General features: G+C 39.8%; 3 protein-coding genes across 3 annotated transcripts; 2 read left to right on the top strand and 1 right to left on the bottom strand.

The window, feature by feature from the left end:
- The first annotated feature begins 4,245 nt into the window (after positions 1–4,245).
- Positions 4,246–7,164, top strand: cbx8a (chromobox homolog 8a (Pc class homolog, Drosophila)). Its single transcript, XM_067615730.1, has 5 exons — positions 4,246–4,522; positions 4,644–4,687; positions 5,106–5,171; positions 5,601–5,667; positions 6,132–7,164. Exons 1-5 carry the CDS (start codon positions 4,454–4,456, stop codon positions 6,987–6,989), a joined length of 1,104 nt encoding a protein of 367 aa, XP_067471831.1. The 5' UTR covers positions 4,246–4,453; the 3' UTR covers positions 6,990–7,164.
- A 139-nt stretch (positions 7,165–7,303) lies between these two features.
- On the top strand, positions 7,304–15,252 carry LOC137200969 (meteorin-like protein). The gene is made up of 4 exons (XM_067615731.1): positions 7,304–9,992; positions 10,507–10,910; positions 12,799–12,858; positions 13,876–15,252. Exons 1-4 carry the CDS (start codon positions 9,907–9,909, stop codon positions 14,211–14,213), a joined length of 888 nt encoding a protein of 295 aa, XP_067471832.1. The 5' UTR covers positions 7,304–9,906; the 3' UTR covers positions 14,214–15,252.
- A 2,545-nt stretch (positions 15,253–17,797) lies between these two features.
- On the bottom strand, positions 17,798–19,782 carry aqp8b (aquaporin 8b). Its single transcript, XM_067615733.1, has 5 exons — positions 19,451–19,782; positions 18,996–19,122; positions 18,690–18,904; positions 18,366–18,500; positions 17,798–18,002 (listed from the first exon to the last, which is right to left on the bottom strand). The coding sequence occupies exons 1-5, from the start codon at positions 19,708–19,710 to the stop codon at positions 17,960–17,962; spliced, it is 780 nt and encodes a 259-aa protein (XP_067471834.1). The 5' UTR covers positions 19,711–19,782; the 3' UTR covers positions 17,798–17,959.
- Positions 19,783–23,074: the final 3,292 nt, after the last annotated feature.

Below are 23,074 nucleotides of genomic sequence, written 5' to 3' on the forward strand. Positions count from 1 at the left end.
TTCCATATCATAAAGTCTAATAGGTGGAACACCAAAGGCTCCAGAGTTACAACTTGTTCAAAAAAAAAGTGACATTAGTTTTACATATCAGTGATCAGTATAGATCTCACGGATCAGCAGTTTGGGCAGCAATTTCGCAAGACTTATCTCAACTTTACAGCTGACTCATTCTCAACCTTTATCGAAATTTTCACCTCTAAAAACAGACATTTTCTCTCCTCTCCAGGATCTTGTGTTGGATAAGAAAAATCCACTGAAGTGAGAAAGTTAATTCACTTCAAATTCAACTATCACTCACAGTGACTATTTAATAATCGGAATTAATGTATTAATTGACGAAAAAAAGAAGGTATTTTAAGTGTTAACCTGTGTACCGACATCAAATGAGGGCAAAAAAATATGACAACTAATCTATTAATCTAAGCAGGCCCTTAAGGGACGTGTCTAAATCGCGGTCAAATACATGAATGACGTTGCACATTTTCTCAGTTGCGAAACTCAGTTGATATCAATCGATATGACCCATGAACACACAACCCACATGCCTCTCTCTCTGTATCTCTTTTCCTATGTAAGCTATATGGGCCTTTTTCATGTCTTTGAACCAGCTATGAGAGTCAGTCATGCATCAGTAGGAAACTGAAACATCGTTGAGCAGTGGGACATATTTATAGACCAAGTGTGATGTTTCACATTCCCCCTTTATCATCGTACCAGGCAGCCTGCTCAGTCTTGGTTTGGTGTGCAGCCTCACAGGATCATGTCAACACGCAAGATCATTTGGCAAATTCAAAGCCCAGCTGTGTGACCCGGCGGAGGCCTGAGCCACCTCATAAAATCAATTATTAATAGGCCTACAACATTTAAGGATTAAAAATATAGAAGGCAATTGCATGAATTAAGGTGTTATTTTTTTAAAGTCTTGGTTTTCTTTCCAAATAGCGATGGAAATATCATCAGTAGACCTTTCATTTCTTTGTTGTGGGGATGCATTTTTTTTTTTTTTTTGAACAAGACAGAACTGTTAAACACAAATAGATCTAACCTAAAAACCCCAAATAGTTAATGCAGCATGAGACATGAGAGCCGGTGCTGTGGTGGGGTGCATCAGACTGTAAAGGATGCTTTCTAATTCGAAGCATGCGCTGAAAATATGGCAAAACTGCAGGTCAGACGCACACGGCTTCACAGTTTCTCGCTTGTGGTTTTCAGTCTGAGCCACCTTGAGCAGAAAATGTCGCCCGGTAAGTAGTACAGTGAACAGCGAACTGTGTGCAGCAGTTGCCCAGAAACCAGAGAGCCAATAATGTTCCTACAGAGCCAGCTCTGTTTATTCATGTACGGCTGTCGCCATTGCGGCTCCGCACTAGAGCCTGCAGACTCACTTTTCAACGACTCGCAGCCAAATATGGAGAACCGCAGCAGCGTGCAGTGTGAGGCTGCCTCCCTTCAACACGCACCAGCCGCCTTTCTCTCTAAGCAGAAACCATAGCCATTATAGCACCGACAGGAAATGTCGGTCTACTATGACTATCAAAATGGTGGTCCATATTTCGACGGCAGCTACAACGCATCTTTTGTCCGCGGCGCGCCCGCCTTTGTCTGCTCCACAGCGGGGGGAATTGAAACTGACAGATAACAGCAAATGTATCATCCATTATCTTTAACATGATCGAGAGCAAAGACGGACAAAACGCCTCCGCGCTTGTGATGTTGTGTTGCGATTCCATTTTACACATCTGCAACATGATCCCACCTGATCTAATTAACTCTGCAAATAATTAAAATTAATTGCAAAACAGAACATTTGGTTGGTTGGTTTGGTATAATTTAAGGTGAATCTGTCCAGATTTCACAGTTTTACAGGACATATTGAAGAGCACAGATCAAGAAACAAATGGAGAGAAATAAATGTTTGAGGCAATATCTTTCAAATAACAATAAAGATTCGCGTTAAAATCGTGTTTAATAACGACAAGGATTCCTGTTGCAATGTCATCTTTTAGTTCTCTGCGCATATGAAGGCTGTAAACTCTTAAAATTGCCACAGTGTCCAAATAATTTGTTGTCGGTCGACGGAAATTACTGGTCCACAGACACTTAATCAATGCATAAACAAAAAGCTTTTGGTGGAAGTTAGTTGATGCTTGGACTTTAAACTTGCCGTATTATTGAGTGAATAAACTCTTAGGCTACTGCAAGGCTGCGCAGGCTGCATCTCTGTATGTGCTCCTTTTAAATATACAAACTGGAAAAATAAAGAAGAGCAAAACAGAAAAGAAACGGAGTAGAAATCTATAAATGAGGAAAAAAATGTATTTCCAGTACAGTGCGAATGGTCTTTTATGTTTAGAGCATTTTGAATAGATTAATTAACCTTCAAATGCCATTTATTCAGTTTATTAGAGAGGATGAAGTGGATGGCCTAGACGTGTTGGTAGGTAAAAGACTGTTAGGATTGAGATACACTTATGTTCCTCTGGATGTTTCCTTTTAAAATTTGGGCCACATTACTTATTATTTTATTTTTAATTATCTGAAATGAATGGCTGATGGATGTAAAATTACACCGGAGGCCTGCAGAGAATGACATGCTCCGCAGTTCTCTCGTTCTTAGATTTTTTGTGATTAATTGAATGAATTTATCCCATCGTTTTTTAAATATATTATAGAAAAGGCTGAGGATTTATAATAATAATAATAATAATAATAATAATAATAATAATAATAATAATAATAATAATAATAATAATATAACAATAATATAATAATATAGAAAATGATAAAATACAACAATTTTATTCAATAACATTTTAGTACTTCGTTTATTTTTTAAGGTAAACAACAGCCAGAAACAAACAAGGAAAAAAATTATAATAATTAAAAATTAAATAAAATGGAATAACTGAATGCTTATTTTCTAAATCTCAACACCAGGCCCTCATGGTCAGATTTATACAAGAAGGAATGAAGATTGAATTAAAAAGTTTCAATCAAATGAAACATCTGTCTTGACTACAGATGTACAAAACTGTGTTTCTGTGTATTGATTAAAGAAATACATATTTTGTAGGTTGGTTTACAAAAGTTACAAAAGAGTTTTAGGTTTAACTTGAGATTTAATTTCAAAAAGCTTCAATGATATTGCCAAACAGATTATACTCTGCTGGGTTCAGTCCAATATACAATGTGAAGTTTCACTTTGGCTTTCTCACGTTTGCTTTCTGGCTTTCACTAAACGTAGAACTCATCCAGAACTTGAACTTGACAAACTCCCAATTAACCCTCCAGAAAATCCAGCATCCGTTTGAGTGGAGCAATCAATATGAAAACGCTCATTTTGGAACCACATTTACCGTTCATGTAATTTGAGTCGACAGTCTTGTAAAAAAAAAATCACTGTCAAATAAATCATTTCTCGCTTTTCACTAATCATATACGTCTAAATATGCAGACTTCTGAAGGTGCTAGATATATAATGCAATGTAGATTATCTGGAATCCGCATAAAGAATCGACCAACTAAAAACATAGGTTCAAATAATGATAAAGAAGTTGTTTGTGTTTTTCTGTCTGTCGTTGTGTGGCTTTATTAAACGGCAGATAGTTAGTGCGTAAAATCTGAATTTATACACAATGTGCAAAAGTTCACTTGGCATTGCATAGTAACGCAGGGGCCCTTTTCTTTTGATATTTAGCTCTGTGAACCTGAAACAGGTGAAACTGCAAATGAAAATATGTTGACACAGATTATATATTTTTAAAAATTATTTTAAATAATCAATATCAAAACTATTAACTAGTGTGTGTCTGGGGCCAGTGTCTTAAACATCCTTAATAAGGACACAGTATATACCGGTTATGATCCTGTTTGATACATTATTTATGCAGGAACTTGTGTTTGTCAAGATACTAAATTATTGTTAATGATAAATTATTCATGTTTTTACATACATGTAGGCTATAAACACATTTTACAGATGTTTAAATGAGCTGTGGGTGAGGGTGAAACATTTTATTCAACAAACCATCCTCTTCTGTCGTTGAGTTTCTATATAATAAATTAAATCATAGTGAAATTAAATGATTCTTTATTTCATTTTAGGCTTCATGGACACCCCTTAGAGACTTCAGGGGGTCCCAGTCCAGGTCTCAGGGTCTAGGAGCCTCTGACTCCGCTTATTCCACTGTGCCAGACATTCCTGTACAGCAGCCAGAGCAGCGGGACTCCGCCCCTTCACTCAGAAACTCGGAGCACGTAGCAACAACTGAGCCAATGTGCTCCACCGCGATCCGTCCTACCGACTGCGGTGCCTGGCAACAGAAAAAAAGACGTGATGACGTCCTCTCCAGATTGCGTATTATGGGATGTGCGGAATTAAACAACCCGGAGAGGACACGGGGAAGCCAAAAATAATAATAGCGACAGAAATAAACGAGGTGCATGGTGGATCATGGAGCTCTCGGCTGTCGGTGAGAGCGTCTTCGCAGCCGAGTCCATCATTAAACGGAGAATCAGACGGGTATTCGCTGCGTTTTTTACCCACAGCCTGTGTCTCCACACCTATTACGCAACCGTTTGATTGTGCAGCGCCGACAGGCCATCCTCTGATAACCTGAATATGTTACGGATCTGTTTTGCAGGGTCGTTGGGAATATCTCGTGAAATGGAAGGGCTGGTCTCAGAAGTGAGTATAATATCCGAGGCTGTGAAGGACAGCGCTCCATCCTGGCCGCTCGCACAACTGCACCACCTCAGAGTCTGCCCTAATTCAGCTTGTGGATGTTTTTTTATCCATATCATCTGCTCTGTGTACTGTTGTGCAGTGTGTACTGTATATCAAGTCGCCTGTGCTTAACAGCCAGGTGTTGTATATGTGTGAGGATCAGTCCGCTGGGATGTATGAAAGTCCACACTATAGCTTTAGCAATGGCTGGGTTCACCATGCGTCACTGTCCGCTACGTCGTCTGTATTTGCAGCGCACACAGCGAGATTGCTTTGACAAAAGTATTTTAACGCGTGTGTGTGTGTGAGGGTGTTGGCGTGTGACCCGCTCTCTGTGTGGTGCCAAACACCTCTCCTCTTCGTTGTCGTGACATATTAGGTACAGCACTTGGGAGCCGGAGGAAAACATTCTGGATGCACGTCTCTTCGCTGCCTTCGAGGAGAGGTGAGGTTTTGACAGCGCAGCAGTAGGCCTCTCTGCAGAAAAAGAGATGGCACCGCGCATTCTGTACTTCAAAAATGTCCATACAAATAAGACATTTAGTGTAGATTTGACTCATAAATCTAAGTTTCAGTAAAGAAAGTGACAACAAGTTTCAGTTGGGCGAGATTATTCAATTTTCAGTTCAAATAAACTAGTTTCAAGATCTTCTTATTATCACAAGCAATTTATCTGTTTCATTCTTACTCGTTTTTCATTTTGATTGAACTTTTTTAGAATAAAAACTGCCCTGAAAATTGGACGAATCTCACTTTATTGGCAGAGTTTGGCCCTCACTTGGAAAAATGTTTTCCGATTTAATTACAGATCAAATAATCACGTATTTGTTAATGTGTTGTCATGATGATTCGTATCATTATTTTCATCCATCAGGGAACGCGAGCGAGAACTGTTCGGGCCGAAAAAGAGGGGACCCAAGCCTGAGACATTTCTCCTGAAGGTTGGTGAATCTTTTGATTGCGCATTTCGCGGGTTTTTCAGGTTCATTTCATCCTCTCGCCTCTCTTAGGCGTGTCATAAATGGTACAGATGATGAATAATTTCCATGATGTGACAACTACCTGGTTGATTGATTCCGAAACTGTTGGACTCTGATTCAGACTTACAGATAAATGGAATGACAGTTGAACCCAAAAGAAAATATCTCATTGTTTGACTTTCATGAGGTGAAGTTACGGTACAATTTAAGCATCCATAACGTATAATATAAATTATGTATGTGACTTATTTTTCTTTTCATAGCCGTGCATTCCTTTAAAAAAACAAATCTTCTTTAGGACGAGGCCTTGAACGTCCTAACAGATCTCCAGCTGCCTCTCTTAAACCTTTAAATTTCCTCAGGAGACTTTAAAATTTCATCTCTGGAAAACCTCCTCACATAAACCGTATTTGCTCTGTCCTCAGGCCAAAGCCAAAGCCAAAGGAAAGACGTATGAATTTAGAAGAGAGCCTCCCAGGGGGATTCAGGTTTCCTATCCTATCCCGGAGCCTGTCATAACGCCGAGGGCCCGGGAGGGTTTACGCGCCGTGGTTCCCACAATCTTCCCACCGAGCGCAGTCAACAGAGGAGAAAGTGTCCACATCCGACCACCAGAGCCAGAACGGAGGCCCAGACCTGCTCCACCAGAGTCTCTCGCAGTCCAAGAACCGGCCAGTTTCCCCAAAAAGAGAGGGCGCAAACCCAAGCTTCATCTGCATTATGATGAAGAAGATGCATGCGGCTCAGCAGAACCTGACACCAAAAGGAGCAGGTTACTGGAGGAGCCCGTGTCACACGGTCTGTCCAAAATGCCCCGACGCTTGCATCATCGGGGAGAGACGTCAGATCCAAGCCTCATCCAGTTGACAAAGAGGTTTCAGGAGGAGACCACGATCACGCCCAAATCCAGCAGCGAGCAGAGACATTTGGGGGGCGCAGGCCTGTCTTACACCTGCGCGTTCCGTCCAGATGTGCGCAAAGGTGATCAGGGGGGTCAAAGGACTACTTGTTTGGCCGGGATGTCTATTCCTCAGCCGGGCAAGCACTCTGCAAAACACCGGAGCCATCAGGTGAAGGAGTGTTGTCTGCCCCGGGAACAACCGGCTGCCATCTCCAGACAGTCAGAGTCCATCCAGGATTTATCCACGCGACCAGCCTCGTCTTGGACCCCCAGTTTCACCAACCTGGACTCTGTGACCGTTACAGATGTCACCATGAACTTCTTGACAGTCACCATCAGAGAGAACAGCACGGACAAAGGCTTTTTCAGAGATAAAAGATGAGTATTTGCATTTGATGTAGGTCAGAGAAGGCGAATATACGCCGGAATAATTGTTTAACATGCTACAAACTAACAAGCCCACTGTAATACTATATTTTTTCTATGTAACGTTCAAATGTGTACATTCAATATTTAATACGCTGCTGAAAAAATTAAAATTTCAAGTGACATTGTAAGTTTGTGCTTTTGTTGCGCTTTTTACACTTAAATGTTTGTATCACAGCCCTTTTAAAACATCTAAAAAAGACAAGGCCAATAATCAGTTGAGTATGTACAGACTGTTTTATCTTGGAAAAGTGAGTGTGGATTTTGAACATCATTTCCAGTCCTACCATTACTCCCATCTTCACATGCTGTTTGATTTTATCAACCAAAACGCTACCGAGTAAGAGGTTGAAATAAATATATTTTTCTTTCATCCAGAGTAAGTATATTAGAAAGTTTTTAGGCAGCAGGACCGTACAAAATAACCGAAATAATAACTTGCACTTAGTGTGCTTATGGGATCTTTGATTTCAGAAATAATCAACATATTTAGAAGGTTGAAATAAGATTGTGCATGTATGTTGTAGGCTTTCAGATTAATCTAAAAATACTTGATTAGACGGCAAAATGTAGTATTTTTGTAAACTGCATAATTAAAGGCCTTACGGCTGCACTACTATGCAGAGGTCACGGCCAAAAAATATATGATAATTATTCTAACACTGACTTGCGGATCACATTATTTGGAACCACGAAAAATATGCTATTTTCTGTCGTAATTTCAAAAAGAATCAATATAATAATAAAATAATCTGCACAAAAAGTGAAACGTTTTCTGGGAGCGGCACCGGTTGACTTCAAGCAGTGAAGGCCTGAACTCAAGTTGAGGAAGTCCTGGTATTTATTTGCCTTTATGTTTATTTTAATATCAATCTTTTTCAAGTTTCGCTTCGTGAAACGTATCCAAGAACTGAGGAGTTAATTGAAACATAGAAACATACTCTTCTTGTTTCATCATCATCATCATCAATGCGGTCGAATTAGACTCCCAGAGTCTGAAGTCAGGCCTTAAAGTTGACGGCGAGCCTGTGGCCTCAATGCAGATATAGATTAATTATTTTGGTAGTTTTAATTTATTGAGGCAACCGAGCTATTAATGATTTTAATAGATTGTTTATAGACATAACCTAATCATTTGAGTGCTATTGAAAGGGAATAGAGACCCAGGATGAACTACGGAAACTGTGACCCCGTGTTGAGTTGGGTTATGATCATGTGGGTAACCTGCTTTTTATTTCCACCAATGACAGTGTTTTCTGACATCACCACGGTCCATTAGGCCTCAAGGATTCAGAGCGCACTGTGCCAATAAGAGGCCGCTCCTTTCAGACACAAAGCCTCCATTCATTTGACTTTGCTTTGTCTCTCTGACTGTCTTGTACTCCTGCGAAGGAGCTGCGGTTGGTTTCTGGCTCACCAACAAATGTAAGAAGACCGCTGCGATATTCAAGTAGTGTGCAGGCTACTGTCCTCATTTTTTATGGTAGTTTAATGGAAAATGATGAAGCAGACATTTTTAGAAAGCAAAATCATAAAAAAAAGCATTCATGCAGAGCCAACATTGTTTCTTTTCCATGTCTAAAATGTATCATATACCCTAATATATTGTCACAGCTGCATATATCCCTATAAGTTTTGTAAATTTGAGTTTTTGACATGTGATGAGATTCAGGATCTCTTCCACAGTTCAGGATTTATGTGTCTTGATGCCCCTATGGAATAGAGAAAGGATTTTCTTGCAGCTGAGACAACATCTGGCCAAAATTCTCCATATGAGTGTAATTTACTCAACGACATACCCATCAAAAACCTCAACCCCTTTGATCTGCTGCTGCCCGAGGGCCTATAGGCTAAAAGCAAACCTTGAGAGAGCAGCAGCCATCAGCCCTTAGAGTGGCCTGCGTGGTTACGGTCCACTAATTTACCTCCACAAGATGTCGCCACCGGCAAGACCTTGAACCGGTGCCAAATTATTTTTGCACAGGAACCCCTGCAGGTTAAAATGGAGCGAAACGGCTCATCATCGGTGGATTAATCATTGCTGAAAGCTGGTAACGCATTCCAGTTTTTTTTTTTACTTATCTACAGTATTGGCGATTGTTGAGTTATAGCCTCCTGCTGTCGGTTTCTTCGGGCCAGAAAAGCCTCCGAGAGACTACATTTTGCCCTCCAGATGTGAGGGGGATTGTGCGTTGCGTCATCCTGCCACTAGATGAAGCTACAAGCACAGAAACACAGACACTTTTATATTTTCTTCCCTTTGTTTGTTTTTCTTCTTTTTTTCAGTTGGCCTACTTTTGAAATGATATAGTCATAAATGAGATTAATTGCTCTAACAGCATAAAGCATGCTAAAAATGACTCACAATTTGTTTTCTTTTGGGGGTCTAGTTATTTTCAAGTGCGCAATTTTCAAGTAAAAAAAACAAAGAGGATTCACATTTAGGCTATTAATGCCAAGTATAACTCAACTCAGAACTCGGTTAAAGTAACATAAGAAACCACTGACAGCCTCAGAAGTGAATGAATTATTGTGCACTGATGGCTGGAGGCTTTGAAACTGATTCTCTTTAGAGAGTAAAGACCTGCAGAGGCCAGCAGTCCCCAACAACTGGATCTGTCCTAATTACAGAGAGAGAGAGAGAGAGAGAGAGAGAGAGAGAGAGAGAGAGAGAGAGAGAGAGAGAGAGAGAGAGAGAGAGAGAGGACAAGTGGATCGCCCCTCATCCTTTTTTTCCCCTAAAGCTGAATCACATCATCACGGTGCAGCAGAGGGTTTCTTGTACTCTCGGTATAACTCTCAAGCAGAGAAACTCTCTGTAGCCATGCACTGCCGTCAACTTAATTTTAGATTTTTGTCTTTCCGCGGGTGAGATGTTGCCAAATGTGATTGTTTCGATGTATATTCTGGCTCTTCAGTTGCGGCACTGTGCGGCTGATCTGTGCAACTGGACTGGAAGGTGAGGGACTTTTCTCATTTTTGATGAAGATTGTTACAATAGGCTTAAAGAGCAGATTTGAAGGACCATTTATGATGGGTTTATAAGTTGCAACTAATGGTTGTATTAATAGGCCATTAATGCTTTGTATATAGTTAAACGTGATAACTTGGCTGTGAAAACTCTTTGCAGGACCACCAACCGCTGCAGAGACATAAATCCATTTATTCACATTATTAACACTTACTGCAGATTCAATGGATTTGAAACCCTCTATTAACTACTTACATAACATTTATAACTGCGGCTTATTAGTGAGAAATCCATGCATTTATTAACATTATAGGCTAAAACTACCTTATTACCAATATAAATTATAAACACCAGTGAATGGGAACCTAAAATGTGTTATTATTGACCAATAAAGCCTTAGTAAATGATTTCTTTACATTTGATAGAGCCATTAGACAGTGGTCATTTGAATGTTGGAAACCTCTTTCTGAAAGAATCATTTGATGCTTCCCGCTTTATCCAGCGGTTTTGCAGCTGGTGTGGACTCCAGGATTGTACTCCAGGTGCGGCTTCGCTGTACAGAGGGCTCGGTAAGGTGGATCTACCCGGGCCAGGCTGTCAGAGTGGTCCTGGAGCCCAACCTGTCTTCAGCCCGGCGCACCACCGTCTGCATCAAACCGTCTCCCTCTTTCCGCGGAGCCAGTGTGTTCATTGAACGGGCCGGGAAGCTGGAGCTCCTGGTGACGGACAGCGAGCGTCCGGAGCAGGTGTTCTGTTTCCGGGCAGATGGACCACATAGGCCCGCTATCTACCTCCAGGCCAGCCCGCAGAGAGATGGAGCCTGGAGCCGACGCGCAATGGGCTTTAGATATGAGCTGCTGGGTAACAGGAGCGCTGCACCCAACCTGGGCCACAGCGGGCTGCAGAGTGAGTACACCCTCTCTAAGCGGTACTGAGGCTTCATTGGTACAACTTTCTGACAAGACTCCCATTAGAAAAGGTGTATAAGTTATACATAATGGCTATATTTATGGTCAATAAATCATTTACTAATTTCTTTATGGATCATTAATAAATCTTAATTCTAATTTTTAGGTCGCTAGGTTGTGAGAAACCTCTTTGAAATATCTTTGATTGGATCTTATGACAAGTTAAGGGATGCAACTAATATTATTTTCATTATCGATTAATTGATTAATCTGTCGCTTATTTTCTCGATTAATCATTTAGTCATTTGGTCCATGAAATGCCAAAAAAAAAGTAGATCACTGTTTCCCAAAGCCCAATGTGCAACCTCAAATGTCTTGTTTTGTCCCAACCAACGGTCCATAAACCAAAGATATTCAGTTTGTGATCATAGAAAATATTCACATTTAAGAATCTGGAACAAGAAGATTTTAGTATTTTTTTCTTTAAAAATTACTTTAAAACACTGCAGAGGATCTGGACCAAAATCCAAATATTAAGCACTTACTAAACATTTATTATTAGATCAAATGCATTTATAACTGTCTTATTACCAAATAGAATAAACATTAGAAAAGGAGAATTTCCATGACCTGGCAACCCAATATTTGTTCTTCTTAATGGCTTAGAATTATAAAACATAAAGCATTAGCAAATTATTCATCAACCATTAGTAAAGACATTGTACAGTTTAAAAAGGGATTATAAGAAAGTGACACCATTTCAAAGCCATTTCTTGCATGAACTGTTGACTATTCGCAGGCAGTTCAAATCACTGACTCATGGCCTGTGCTGGACAGTCCTAATCCCTAGTTTAGGAAAAAACAGTGGTTATTATATACAGACCCCAATCATGGCGAGTGGAGCATGCAGCTGCTGGTCAGTCTTGTGTTTTGTCTGGCTGTCTGGTTTCCATCGAGGGACAAAGCAGAGAGGACAGAGCAGACCCACAGGGCGGCTGAAGGGCAACGGTCCAAAGAGGCCTGAATTGAGACTGCAAATACTTTGCAGATTCCGCAAATGCCTCATCATTGTGTATGGATTTTTATTAGCATTTATCCATGTGTGCGGGCCTTTCTCAATGCGGTGATGTCATTCTCTGTCTATAATAGACAGCTGCTGGTTTATCTTTTCTGTATTGCCAGTCTGGCTGAGTGGTTGACTCCTGCAGTCTCCTTCATTGGCACGGGGTCATTCAATTAAGTAGATACAATAGGAGTCAAACATGGGGTCAAGACTAGCTTGGGTTTTTGATCTGCAGGCGGTGTAGTAGGCAGACCACTTAAAGGAGCACAAACACAGACGCAGCATTCCTTCATTTAACCCCAAATTTCTTCACTCTGTGATGCGAGGGAGATGAATGGAGATGGTATGTGTGTGTCAGCTTTTAGGTCATTGGAGTGGTGGGGTGGAGGAGTGACATTTATCTATCAGTCACTGTCAGTCTAGATGGTGCTTTGCATCATGCATAGTTTCGGAAAGAGAGGGAATATGGCACTAAAAAGACTGCAACTTTGAATGATATTGACATAATTTGACTAATTTGGATGGCTGAAGCTTCATAGTAGCTTCAAATAAACTTTAAATAGATTTTGCACATGAGGGCTGTGGATTTTGTCCCCCATTACTTACTTTGAAATTGCATGTAAGGGATCTCTTAATGGGCAGTATGAACAAGAGGAATGATTATGGCAAGAAAAACATGTCAATGTTCGTTTGGGCACCTGACTGTTGTCATAAGACAGTCTTGAAAAATTGTGAACCTGTCCTTTAAATTGATATAAATCACATAGTTGAATTGGCAATAAAACACTTTCTCATTTTCTTTACTGATTTCCTTCACCCGCAGCTTCATGTCGGCCTTGCAATGACACAGAACTTCTAATGGCCATCTGCAACAGTGATTTTGGTGAGTACTCATAATCTCACTCTATTAAGCCAAGACATACCATATAAACACATTGACACATTTCTATTAAATTCCGACTAAGATCATGATCTTTTCTTTACAAAGCAATGAAATGTGAGCCAAACTGGAAAGGACTAGAGGAGACTATTAGATACAGTCTTCCTTCTCTGAGCAACCAGCATGCATAAAAGTTCCTGGATGTGAGTGTTTCCATATGAAGTGTGAAGCTTGAAGTTGCACCAAAAAGGGGCATCATTTCTCATTAAATCTTAGTGCGATAAAGATTCAAGATCCAGATTTATTTAAGACATAAAATACTTGTTGGGAAAATAATTGTGTCCAACAAGTTGTTTTTTTTTTTGACAAGATTAAAGTTCAATGATCATGTTAAAAATGATAAATCTATGAATATGCCTTTTTTTTTATTTCAAAAGTTTAACTGTTTGACACAAGATTTCAGTGTATGTGCACTTATGTGAGTTGAATATTGCACCATGATTCGAAAACTAGTTGTGATGTCACAAATCATATGTACATAATTTAAACTGAGGTTTAAGGTGAGTGTAAATAAACTTTACCTCTACAAAAACAGCCAAGTAATGTCAATCTCTGCACATACATAATTCTGCACAGTGCAGCTCAAACATCCGCTTGAAGTAAAAATAACTGGAGAGAGACTTTAAAAAAACTTTTAGAAAAAAAACTGTTTTTATGGTTGGGTGTAGGCCAAAAAAGCAGCAGCTCTACTGGCTGTGCAGAGGAGGCTGAACAGATGTGGATGGAGCTGCAGAATGGGAGTGCCTTATAGAAAGCAATAGAGCAGAAGCAATAGGTCTTCAGAGCTTTATATCTGTCCCTTAATAGTCTCACAATACTGCCTTGTTAATTTTAAGATAAGGGAGAGTATATAAGCAGCTAAATGGCTAAAGGAAAGAGTCAGAAAAGAAAAACATTCGGATAATAGTAAGATTTGGAGGGAATTTTTATGATCTGATGTCCTGCTCTTTGTTCTTTCAGTTGTCCGAGGCTATATCAAGAATGTGTCCCACCACCCTGAACATCAGACATCCCTTGTGGAGGTGTCAGCCTCGAGGGTGTACTGGCAGCGCAGTGGAGTGTTCAAGCAACAAGTGGCTGCCTCTGGGTCATCTCGGTCAGTCCCATCTTGGCACGGACACATCCACACACTCCTGCAGTGCTACGTGAAGCCTGGGGATGGAGAGTTTCTTTTCACGGGGTCAGAACACTTCGGGGAAGCTTGGTTAGGGTGTGCCCCGCGATACAAAGACTTCCTGTCTGTCTACCAGACTGCCCGGGCGTCACTTCGGAATTCCTGCGACTTCCCTTTAGACTGAGGAAGTGCACTGCTGAGCCCTACCAGTCTTTATCCACGGACATCCTCACCACTGTGCTGGCACTGTGGGATCCCTGTAACGTTGTCATGGCAAAGGGGCTGTGCCATCAAGGTGGCATCCAGCATTACCAGCAGGGACAGATATACTGAATGGCTGATGGAGAGTACATTTGGAGGAGCAGAACAGGCGCAAACAGCAGGGCCTCCTGCTCTGGTGCCTCCCGAGGCTCAGAGAGGGCCAGCCTTTGTCTCTCTCCCATCACTGCCCTCGGTCCTGGGAGACTAAGAAGGGGTTGGGTTGCTTCTCTCTCTTTGTGCTTCTTTCCACATCGGCTGTTGTTCACTTTGCTGGCTCTGTGTGAAAATTGCCCTCTGAACTGAGGTGGGAGGGAAGAGTTAAGTACGATCATTTATAATTGCCAGTTTGTCTTAGTGAATAGGCTTGTATATGACTAAGAAGTTATTCTTATCCTGATTCATCATCTGCTAAAGTTTCAAATCCTCATTTTTTTGGTTATTTATATGTTTTGTACACCACACAAGACCTTTGAATGAAATGTTTTTGTATCTAACAGTGCTTACAATGCAAACTATCTGATGTACTGAAGAATCCACTGTATTACATTTATTCAACAGATGTTTTGCTGTATTGTTCAATTTTGGTTAATTACATTTTCCTTTGTTTTATTTTTTCCTCCCACATACCATTTTTATGGTGCAATCAATTTTTCCAACATTTCAAAATTGTTGATTTAACAGAGACACAGTTTTTGTATTTGTGTTTGAATCAGAGACTACATTAAATCTTTTAAAAGCTTAGCCTGGCTTAGCTTAGCTTTGACTGGACGTTGCATGTTTTTCTCTGTCTTTCATCTGCCAAACTCAATATTTTAATTCTCCCAATCTTGCAAGAAGAAGTAAAACATTTCCTCAGTTTTATTTACCCATTTATCATGACTGTGGGTTGTTTCAATAAACTGCACAAAAATGAACATTTAAACATTTAACACAATAAATACAAAATAATATTTTTGAACATTGCTATTTGCAGATTTTATTTTACAACAGAGAATCTGCTTGGTTCATGTGTAAGTGATGAAGTGTTTAGATGTGAATTGAGCTCATGAACAGTGCATAAAAATCTAAATTTCATGAGGTCCTTCAGCTTAGGAGAATAGTCTGGCCCCTAAAGACCAATGCGCTCTTTTTTCATAGGAGGCTTGGTAAAGTCGTGAATGAACTTAAGCCCCCATTTCCCATCATATGCTGCATAATCTCTGGTTTATGAGAAGAAAAGGATTTAGAGCTAAGTGTCCTACAAGCTTATTTTAGTCCTTTTCCTTCTGCATCCCATCTTTCTCCCTGTAATCAGATTCTTATGATAATAAGATAGCCCTACCATAAAATGAAATACAAAATCTCCTTAGATGGCCAAAGCTCTGAGCAGACTGAGTCAGACGTTTCTTTTGAGTTGTGTGGCCCCTGCATCATGGCCGGAGAAGACAAATGGACAGATGTGAGGCCCCAAAGCCTGGAGATCCTCCCCTCAGCCCCTCCCCAGAAGAGGGGAACAATTAATTGACTTTTAAAGCAACTGCTTTCTTAGCCTATTCCACACTTCTCCTTGGCTGAGCAGGGCTCACAAATTGGTGTGTTGAACTTTTTATGAGGACTAAATAGCCGCCAATGAAAGTGTAAATGACTGTGTGGTGAATGGGGCCCACACAATGACCCTGCAGCGACAAGGCCTCTGGCAGACATAATGACCATTGTCACGGCTGCTGTCATTGAGAAACCATCAGGGCTCATGAATCCGAGAAGCCAGAGGAGGGCTGATCCCTGCTTTTTAATTTCCGCCTGTCCAAATTTCTGCTGTTCTTGTTATCTTTGATATTTCTCACTATTTCCCTTCTTTTTATGCATGTCGTCTGTTTCAATTTCAGATAAAACTTGATTATAAACCTGCAGTATATACATTTAAGACATCTCAGCTACTGAAAACATGACTTTTTTATGCAAAAATGTAATTCCTCATTTGTGTAGTTCAAACCACATTTATTATTATAGTAGACAAATGGAGCCTCACAGTAGTTCATGCGGGCACAGAAATCACTTATGTCCATGACCTGTTTCTCTTGATATAAACATTTGGTGCTTCTTCAGTCCACAACAACGGTGAGCTCTGCATCCTTGCTGCTACATTGTTGAAGAAATGTAACTCCCTCTATCTCCTCAGCCTCCTCTTGTATTAGCTTTCAGTTGTTTGTGAATTTTGAATGTTTAATTCATGTGTCTGTGTTCATCACATATTGTGTATCTCAAGGACAGTTTGTGTGAAGCTGCTCAGAGAGCAGAGAAAACTGAGCAAAAAATCGTTAGAACCTGACTGAAATACTTTTGTCATAAAGATTTTTAGTTTATTTAAAAACATGTTTATGTATTGTATATAAGACACAGTTGAAGGTTGCAAAAATATATTATTTTGATGAATTTTACCCATAAATCTTCTACAAATGTTTTCTTTTTCTTTTTGGCCAACAGAAGCCCAGTTTGAAGTCTCCTCCCTCAGTGTTGTCCCAGGGGGCCACCATGTCAAATTTCCAAGCAAAAAATAACCTCTCTACAGGCTTTTGAGACCACACAATTCTCAACTCTGGGAATTCCAGCAGGCTCTCATGGGGAACGAGCCCAGGAGGGCTCAGCCCGGAGCTGCTGCATGATGCACCGGCAGGAGTCCACACAGACTGGGGGGTAATTGGTTTATCTCACCGCCTGGCCTGCTTTCCCATGTGGGCCACTGCTGTGGGGAGGCCCAGGGGTACAATATGGAAACAGCATGATACCCTCCAGTGCCGAACAAGCATTCACTGCTCCTGCTATAGAGACCAGGGACATGGTACCAGGAACACAAAGCTGAAGCAGAGATGTCTCTTGGCTTTGAAAAGGTTGCCATTTGGTCTCTTTTTAATGGTGGGCAGCATTTGTAGTTGAAAATCTGAAGTAATTCAATTTTGGCCTTAGCTTTTTTATTTTTTTTGTCAATTTAAAAAGTAACTAGTTAGAGCAGAGGGTTTTCCCTTAATGTCTTTGCATAATTGGCATCACTCATGCACCTGGTTGAAAATTTGATTTTTCTAATGCCTTTGTGTTCTTAAAAGTGAAACACAAAAATGACTCATTTAGCATTTATTTCTCTTAACTGCAGGATAAATATATATGCTCACATCATATATTGTGTGGAAGTTCTGAAGAGTTGTGCATCAGGATATGTGAAAATGAATTTTCACTTACAATCTGATGCAGTGTGTACAAATACAACTTCACACACTAACCAGTGTCCAATATCCAGACAAGAAACTTGGCTAGATACTGGACAATTCATTTTTGAATGCCAGACCAGTTAACCCAGTTTACTAATTATCTACAACTCTGTTTAAATTTAACTTCACCTATACTAGTGTGACAGGATTTATTAATAAAACCAGTATCATATCAAATAAATCTGTAATGCTAAGCATAATGTAACATACTGTACAAAGAGAAAGGGGAAATACTTCTTTAATCATCAAATTCCAACACTGGATGTTTCATGATGTGACAAAACTTAATTTTATTATATAGCAAAGAAAATCTAATCATACAGAAACATCTAAGTTGACCAAAAAAAGTGAGAGTTTTATTGTAACTGTTGATTTTTTAAAAAGCCATGTGATGATTAATCTCACTTAAGTTGATGCACACAGGATCTCATTTCAGGATGAGTCGAATCTTCCTGTCTCCAAGTATGAGTCTGCAAAAACAGGAAAATAGATACACAGTATGTTCAGCAAGTAATAAGTCTTTCATTTTCATACAATATACAACCATGATTTTTAAAGCAGTTGTTTAAAAAAAGACAAAAAAAATCTTTTATACAAAATTCTGTTAATTTTTTTCTGACTTTGTTTTCTAATATTTGCTTTTTTTTCTTGTGAAACACAGAATTCCTTCCACTTTTCAGGCCTCTAAAAGAGGCATGAAATGAAACTGTCTTTGGTTGAAATGCTCACAACTCATGTCCATAACCTATGATGAGGTGTCACAAGAAGACTTTAAGGCAAAAATGCTGTGAACCTCTGGATCAAAGTATGTGTCAATCTTGTGCTGCACCTACCGAACCAGTGCAGCTGCTATTACACCTCCAGTGATGGGTCCTACCCAGTAGAGCCAGTGATAAGTCCAGTAGTTGCTCACTATGGCTGGACCAAAGGCTCTGGCTGGATTCAGACAGGTACCAGATACATCCCCACTGATACAATAAAGAAAAAAATGAGATGTTTAATGTATTGCAATAAATGGGTTTTCAACTATTTGTGTCGTAAAAAAAATGACAGATATTAATGTGAATAAGAATAAGTGAGATATGAAATTTTAAAAACTTTCACCTGGACAAATCTTGTAAGCACCATGAATGCATCTAAACCAGAAATTTACTCACCCAGCCAAGACGTTGATGATGACAGTGCAACCCACCAGGAACGGCGCGAGGGGGCTTTTGGTCTTGGTGTTGACGGCCGCCAGCAGCACCACCATGGTGACCAGGCAGGTCATGGCGATCTCTCCAATCAGAGCTCCACCTATTTCACTGTCAGCCTGAAGCAGAGCAAACGCGGCCCCCTGGGCCTTGGCATAGTTCTCTTTGGAGGTCATTGCCTGTTGACACCAGCCAGCAATGATTCAGTGGTGAAGAATAGGTCTGCTTTATGTAAATATCAAAGAGTCTAAGATGATTTTTGTGACTCACCTTTGCCAGAGCAGCTCCAAACACCCCTCCAACCACCTGACATGCAAGGTACGGTACCACCATATGCATCTCCATACCCCCACAAAGATAGATGGCCAGGGTGAACGGGGGGTTGAAATGGGAGCCACTGGCGGAGACACAAACAGAGAGAAAAATTGTGTGATATACAGATGCATGTGAGGAAATAATGAAATCACAGCACAACAGATGAGATTGAGACTGATTGTGCAGCTTTTGTCATTACCTTATCTAAACAATAACCTATTTAAATCTGTACTTAAAGCTACCATAAACTGAGAAAATCTTTTGACGTCCTGTTTCTTAAAGTAAAAAAATGTATGTGTAAATAATTCCAGGATAACTAAGAATAAAAAAAAAACAATAAAACATGCATATTTTGTATTTTTTTTTAAAAAGCCTCAAATATTTGAGAACATATTTTAGATGATCCTCACCTGATGTTATCCATGCAAGCCACCATCACGGCTACAGCAAAACCATGCACCAGAGCTGGCTGAAGCCTCCCTGGACCCTCCACGTTCTCTATGACTGACACACACCCGATAAACACAAAGAACATCGTTCCCACCAGCTCAGCCAGACAGGGCTGGAATAACCTCTCAAACTTGTTAGGAGGTCTGGCGGGAGATGGTTTAGAATCTGAGGACACAAGAGACGTCCCCACTTCGCCCATCTCTGTCCTGTCATCAGCCATGATTCCTCAGTGAGGTCTGATTGTAAGAGCTGAGGATGTGACTTTGACTGTGTTTCCCCTGATGTGTGCATACAAATATCTCCATTCTTGGTTATCAGATGAACTTTGGCGAGTAAGGTTAGAGTCTAGAGGTGTTGCTCCACTGACCTCCTTGTCTTATTAATCCAAAGTAGCTTGTCCATTACATGCTCTCTCATTACAAGAGTTCACTTACCAAGATAAACATTTCATGCATTTGCTGACAGGATTGTGAACTCTTCCATGACCAGTTTAAAAATCAGCTAGTTTTTGTCAATAATAAAATCTAATAATTTACTATGAAGCTGTATAAACAGGTTTTCAAACATTTTCCAAGGCAGGGTCAAAGCAGGACAAATCATGGCATGACATACATGACAAAACATGTCTAGACTGGGCTTCACTGCTTAACCTAGGGGCAACAGTTCCCTTGTTTTTCAGTGTAGATACTTTTGGACTTCAGTGCTGGTAAAGTCAAGTTTCTTAAATCCTGATGATAAAATTGCTTTTTAAAAAAAACATTTGCATTTATTATGGTGCATGCCAGAACTCCTCTTAAATGTTTACCTGAGAGCAAAGTCTGTGCCCTTTTTTCCAATTGGGAAAAAGATTATTTAAGTTAAATTGTGCATTTTAATGATATAGCAGATACTTATGAGTCATTCTTACTTATGTCTTATCACTGATCATTGATATTCATGTCATTTAATGATCACACATTAAATGACAAAAAACAAACAAACAAACAAACAAGAAAAACCCTCATGTCATGGAATAAGTGGTACTAGAGTACACATTACCTCCCTGACTAGGATCTTTATTTAGATCTTTTCAGAAACAGAATAGCAATTTTGAATCCTTAGCTGTTCTTATAGTTGGTTATAAGGTCTATAATGCTAAAGGTTTGCCATTGGTCAAATCAGAATATTTCTATAGTTCGCATTGCTGGGTAACAGCAGACTGAAATAGTTGAAATAATGCTCACTACCTGTAGGGGGAGACACTGAACAAAGAATCTGCAGGATTTTCCCCTTATAGAAATACCAAACATCCATCTTGGACAGATGAGAAGGAGCCTGGTTTTTTACAGTTTGGAGTGGGAATGTGATTTTAGGCCTGCAGAAGTGTCCAACATTATCAGCTGGACAACCTCCAAAGATTACAGGAACATTATTCAAGCAACAAATTAAACAGTCATGTTAAAGGATAGGATGACAAATTTTCAAGACCTAAACAATACTCAGGGAACCAAGTGCACACTGACACATGATTTTCTTACTGTAATAATTTCTCCTGTTCATATTGGCCATTAAGAAATTCCTTCATAATGCCCTTTCAATGTCAGTGATGGCGGACAAAAATCACAGCCCTCCTTCCATGCAAAAATGTATTTAAAAGTTTATTTGAAGCTAATATGAGGCTTCAGCCGTCCAACTCAAGTCAATATCCAAAGTTACTGTAAACGCCAAATTCTTATTTTGTTACGATCCTCCTGAACAGGAAAACACTGTTGAGACACAAAGGGGGAATTTTTCCCTAAAAAGACTATAACTGTGGAATATATTCACTTTATTTGACTAAGTCAGATCACTGAAGCCTCATATTATCTTCAGATTATCCTGATTATTCAAACTATAATCTTTAAATAGATTTTTGCTCAAAATGAGGACTGTGGAGTCTGTCAGTTGGAAGCAGTGGGGGGGATCTTCTAATGCTCAGTATGAACAGGAGGAATGACTACAGAAACAAAACCTGTTTCAATGTTCATATGGACACTTGAATATTGTTTTAAGACAAACTTGAAAAATTGTGACCCTATCCCTTAATTTATTAGTGCTGTTGATCACACTAGATACATAACAGGCCCTGACAAGGGTGCAAAGTGCTGCTTTATATACTGCTTCTACTAATACCTACAGTACTGGAGCTACTTAGGATGCAAATGTGTGCATAAGTAAGTAAGTTTATTTAAGGTGTAAAATCACAAGTATCTCAGTGCATTTTACAGAGTCAGAGTCATGCATTTTTTGTGAAACCTTTGTACATGATAGTGCAAAGCCCTGTGGTGCCATGTGCAATTTAAAAATACTTAACATGCCTGCATATTCCATAAGCTGCTATTAATGACAGGATTTTGATAACAGCTCTGCAAAGACATAACTTGCCATGGCTACATCTGACAGGAAGGTTTTGATAATTAATTGAGGTGCAGGTAATTAAGAGACAGATGAAGGTCAATTTTATTCCTACAGAGGAGAGCATGTTGTCTCACAGAGCTGTTTTGTGTTCTCACTTGGATGCACGGCTGTTTAAAAACACTGAGACGTGACGATATGGTGCTAGTTGTTCTTTAACATCAACATGCCAGGGTTAAAGTACTTTAAAGTGAAAGTTCAAGAGTTCTTCACTCTGTGCACATAATAACGCACACACCATCAGTCCCATAACAAACCAGGTTCATAGGTCATACTACGCTGTAAGCCTTTGCAGTTTTTACCCTCTTTATATAGGGTAGATAAGGCAGATAAGGCAGAGGAGTGCCACTGGTCTGAAAAGACATAGTGGGATTTTTTTAGTTGTTAAGAGCAGAGTATCATGAACTCTACAAGGTCATCCAAGAAAAATGTCTACCAGCACAGGAACACTGCAGTGAGCAGCAGAAAAGAAAAAAAATTCAACTCCTTCGTACAGGACTGCCAGTATACATCTCAGAAGTGGATTTCTCAGCACACAAACCCAAAACTATCTATTTGACCAGATACTACAAACAATAAGATATTTTCTTTTCATTTATCACGGCAATAAAATGTATTGTAGTGTAAATTCAAGTTAGCAGGAACAACTGATTGATTCTCAGAGGGTCAGGCCCATGTCATGACAGATCTGCAGCCACAAGATGGCAGCAGACCACTGTGAACAACAGAGTGTTTCAGTGTTTCAGTGTTTCATCTCGAACTGATCCTCAGTCAGTCCGGAGATCACATTATCTGGAGGCACTTATCCCTCTTTGAAGACCCAGACTGACCCTGCGTCAGTGCTTAGAGAGTTAAATACATTGAAAGGGCTTCTTATTACTTTTTGCAGCTGTGATTTATTGGGTCTGATTTGCATTGTTACAAGTATTGTTTTTGGCTAAATGTGTGATTTTAGTCAAAGTTTCCCCTGTTTTCCCACATTAGTTCAACAATTTCTTATAAATAATGGGCCCACTTAAACAACGTAATATGATTTTCTATAGCCTATTCTTCATTCACAGACTAAAAAATGTATGACTTTGCTATGACCATGACAACCCAATAGCTGAGTCAATGCTTTTCTTTTCCTTTTTTTTCTGCAAAGGTATCAC

Source organism: Thunnus thynnus, chromosome 17 (assembly GCF_963924715.1).
Source record: "Thunnus thynnus chromosome 17, fThuThy2.1, whole genome shotgun sequence".
NCBI lineage: Eukaryota > Metazoa > Chordata > Actinopteri > Scombriformes > Scombridae > Thunnus > Thunnus thynnus.

Bases quoted from the DNA above. Each gene is read 5' to 3' on its own strand.
- aqp8b (XM_067615733.1), bottom strand. From the start codon at position 19,710: ATGGCTGATGACAGGACAGAGATGGGCGAAGTGGGGACGTCTCTTGTG. The intron at 18,905-18,995 runs GTGAGTCACAAA...TGGTGTCAACAG, and splicing joins TTGGAGCTGCTCTGGCAAAG to GCAATGACCTCCAAAGAGAA. The intron at 18,003-18,365 runs GTAGGTGCAGCA...CTGTTTTTGCAG, and splicing joins ATAGCAGCTGCACTGGTTCG to ACTCATACTTGGAGACAGGA.
- LOC137200969 (XM_067615731.1), top strand. From the start codon at position 9,907: ATGTTGCCAAATGTGATTGTTTCGATGTATATTCTGGCTCTTCAGTTG. The intron at 10,911-12,798 runs GTGAGTACACCC...CTTCACCCGCAG, and splicing joins GGGCCACAGCGGGCTGCAGA to CTTCATGTCGGCCTTGCAAT. The intron at 12,859-13,875 runs GTGAGTACTCAT...TTGTTCTTTCAG, and splicing joins CATCTGCAACAGTGATTTTG to TTGTCCGAGGCTATATCAAG.
- cbx8a (XM_067615730.1), top strand. From the start codon at position 4,454: ATGGAGCTCTCGGCTGTCGGTGAGAGCGTCTTCGCAGCCGAGTCCATC. The intron at 4,688-5,105 runs GTGAGTATAATA...GTGACATATTAG, and splicing joins TGGAAGGGCTGGTCTCAGAA to GTACAGCACTTGGGAGCCGG. The intron at 5,172-5,600 runs GTGAGGTTTTGA...TTCATCCATCAG, and splicing joins TTCGCTGCCTTCGAGGAGAG to GGAACGCGAGCGAGAACTGT.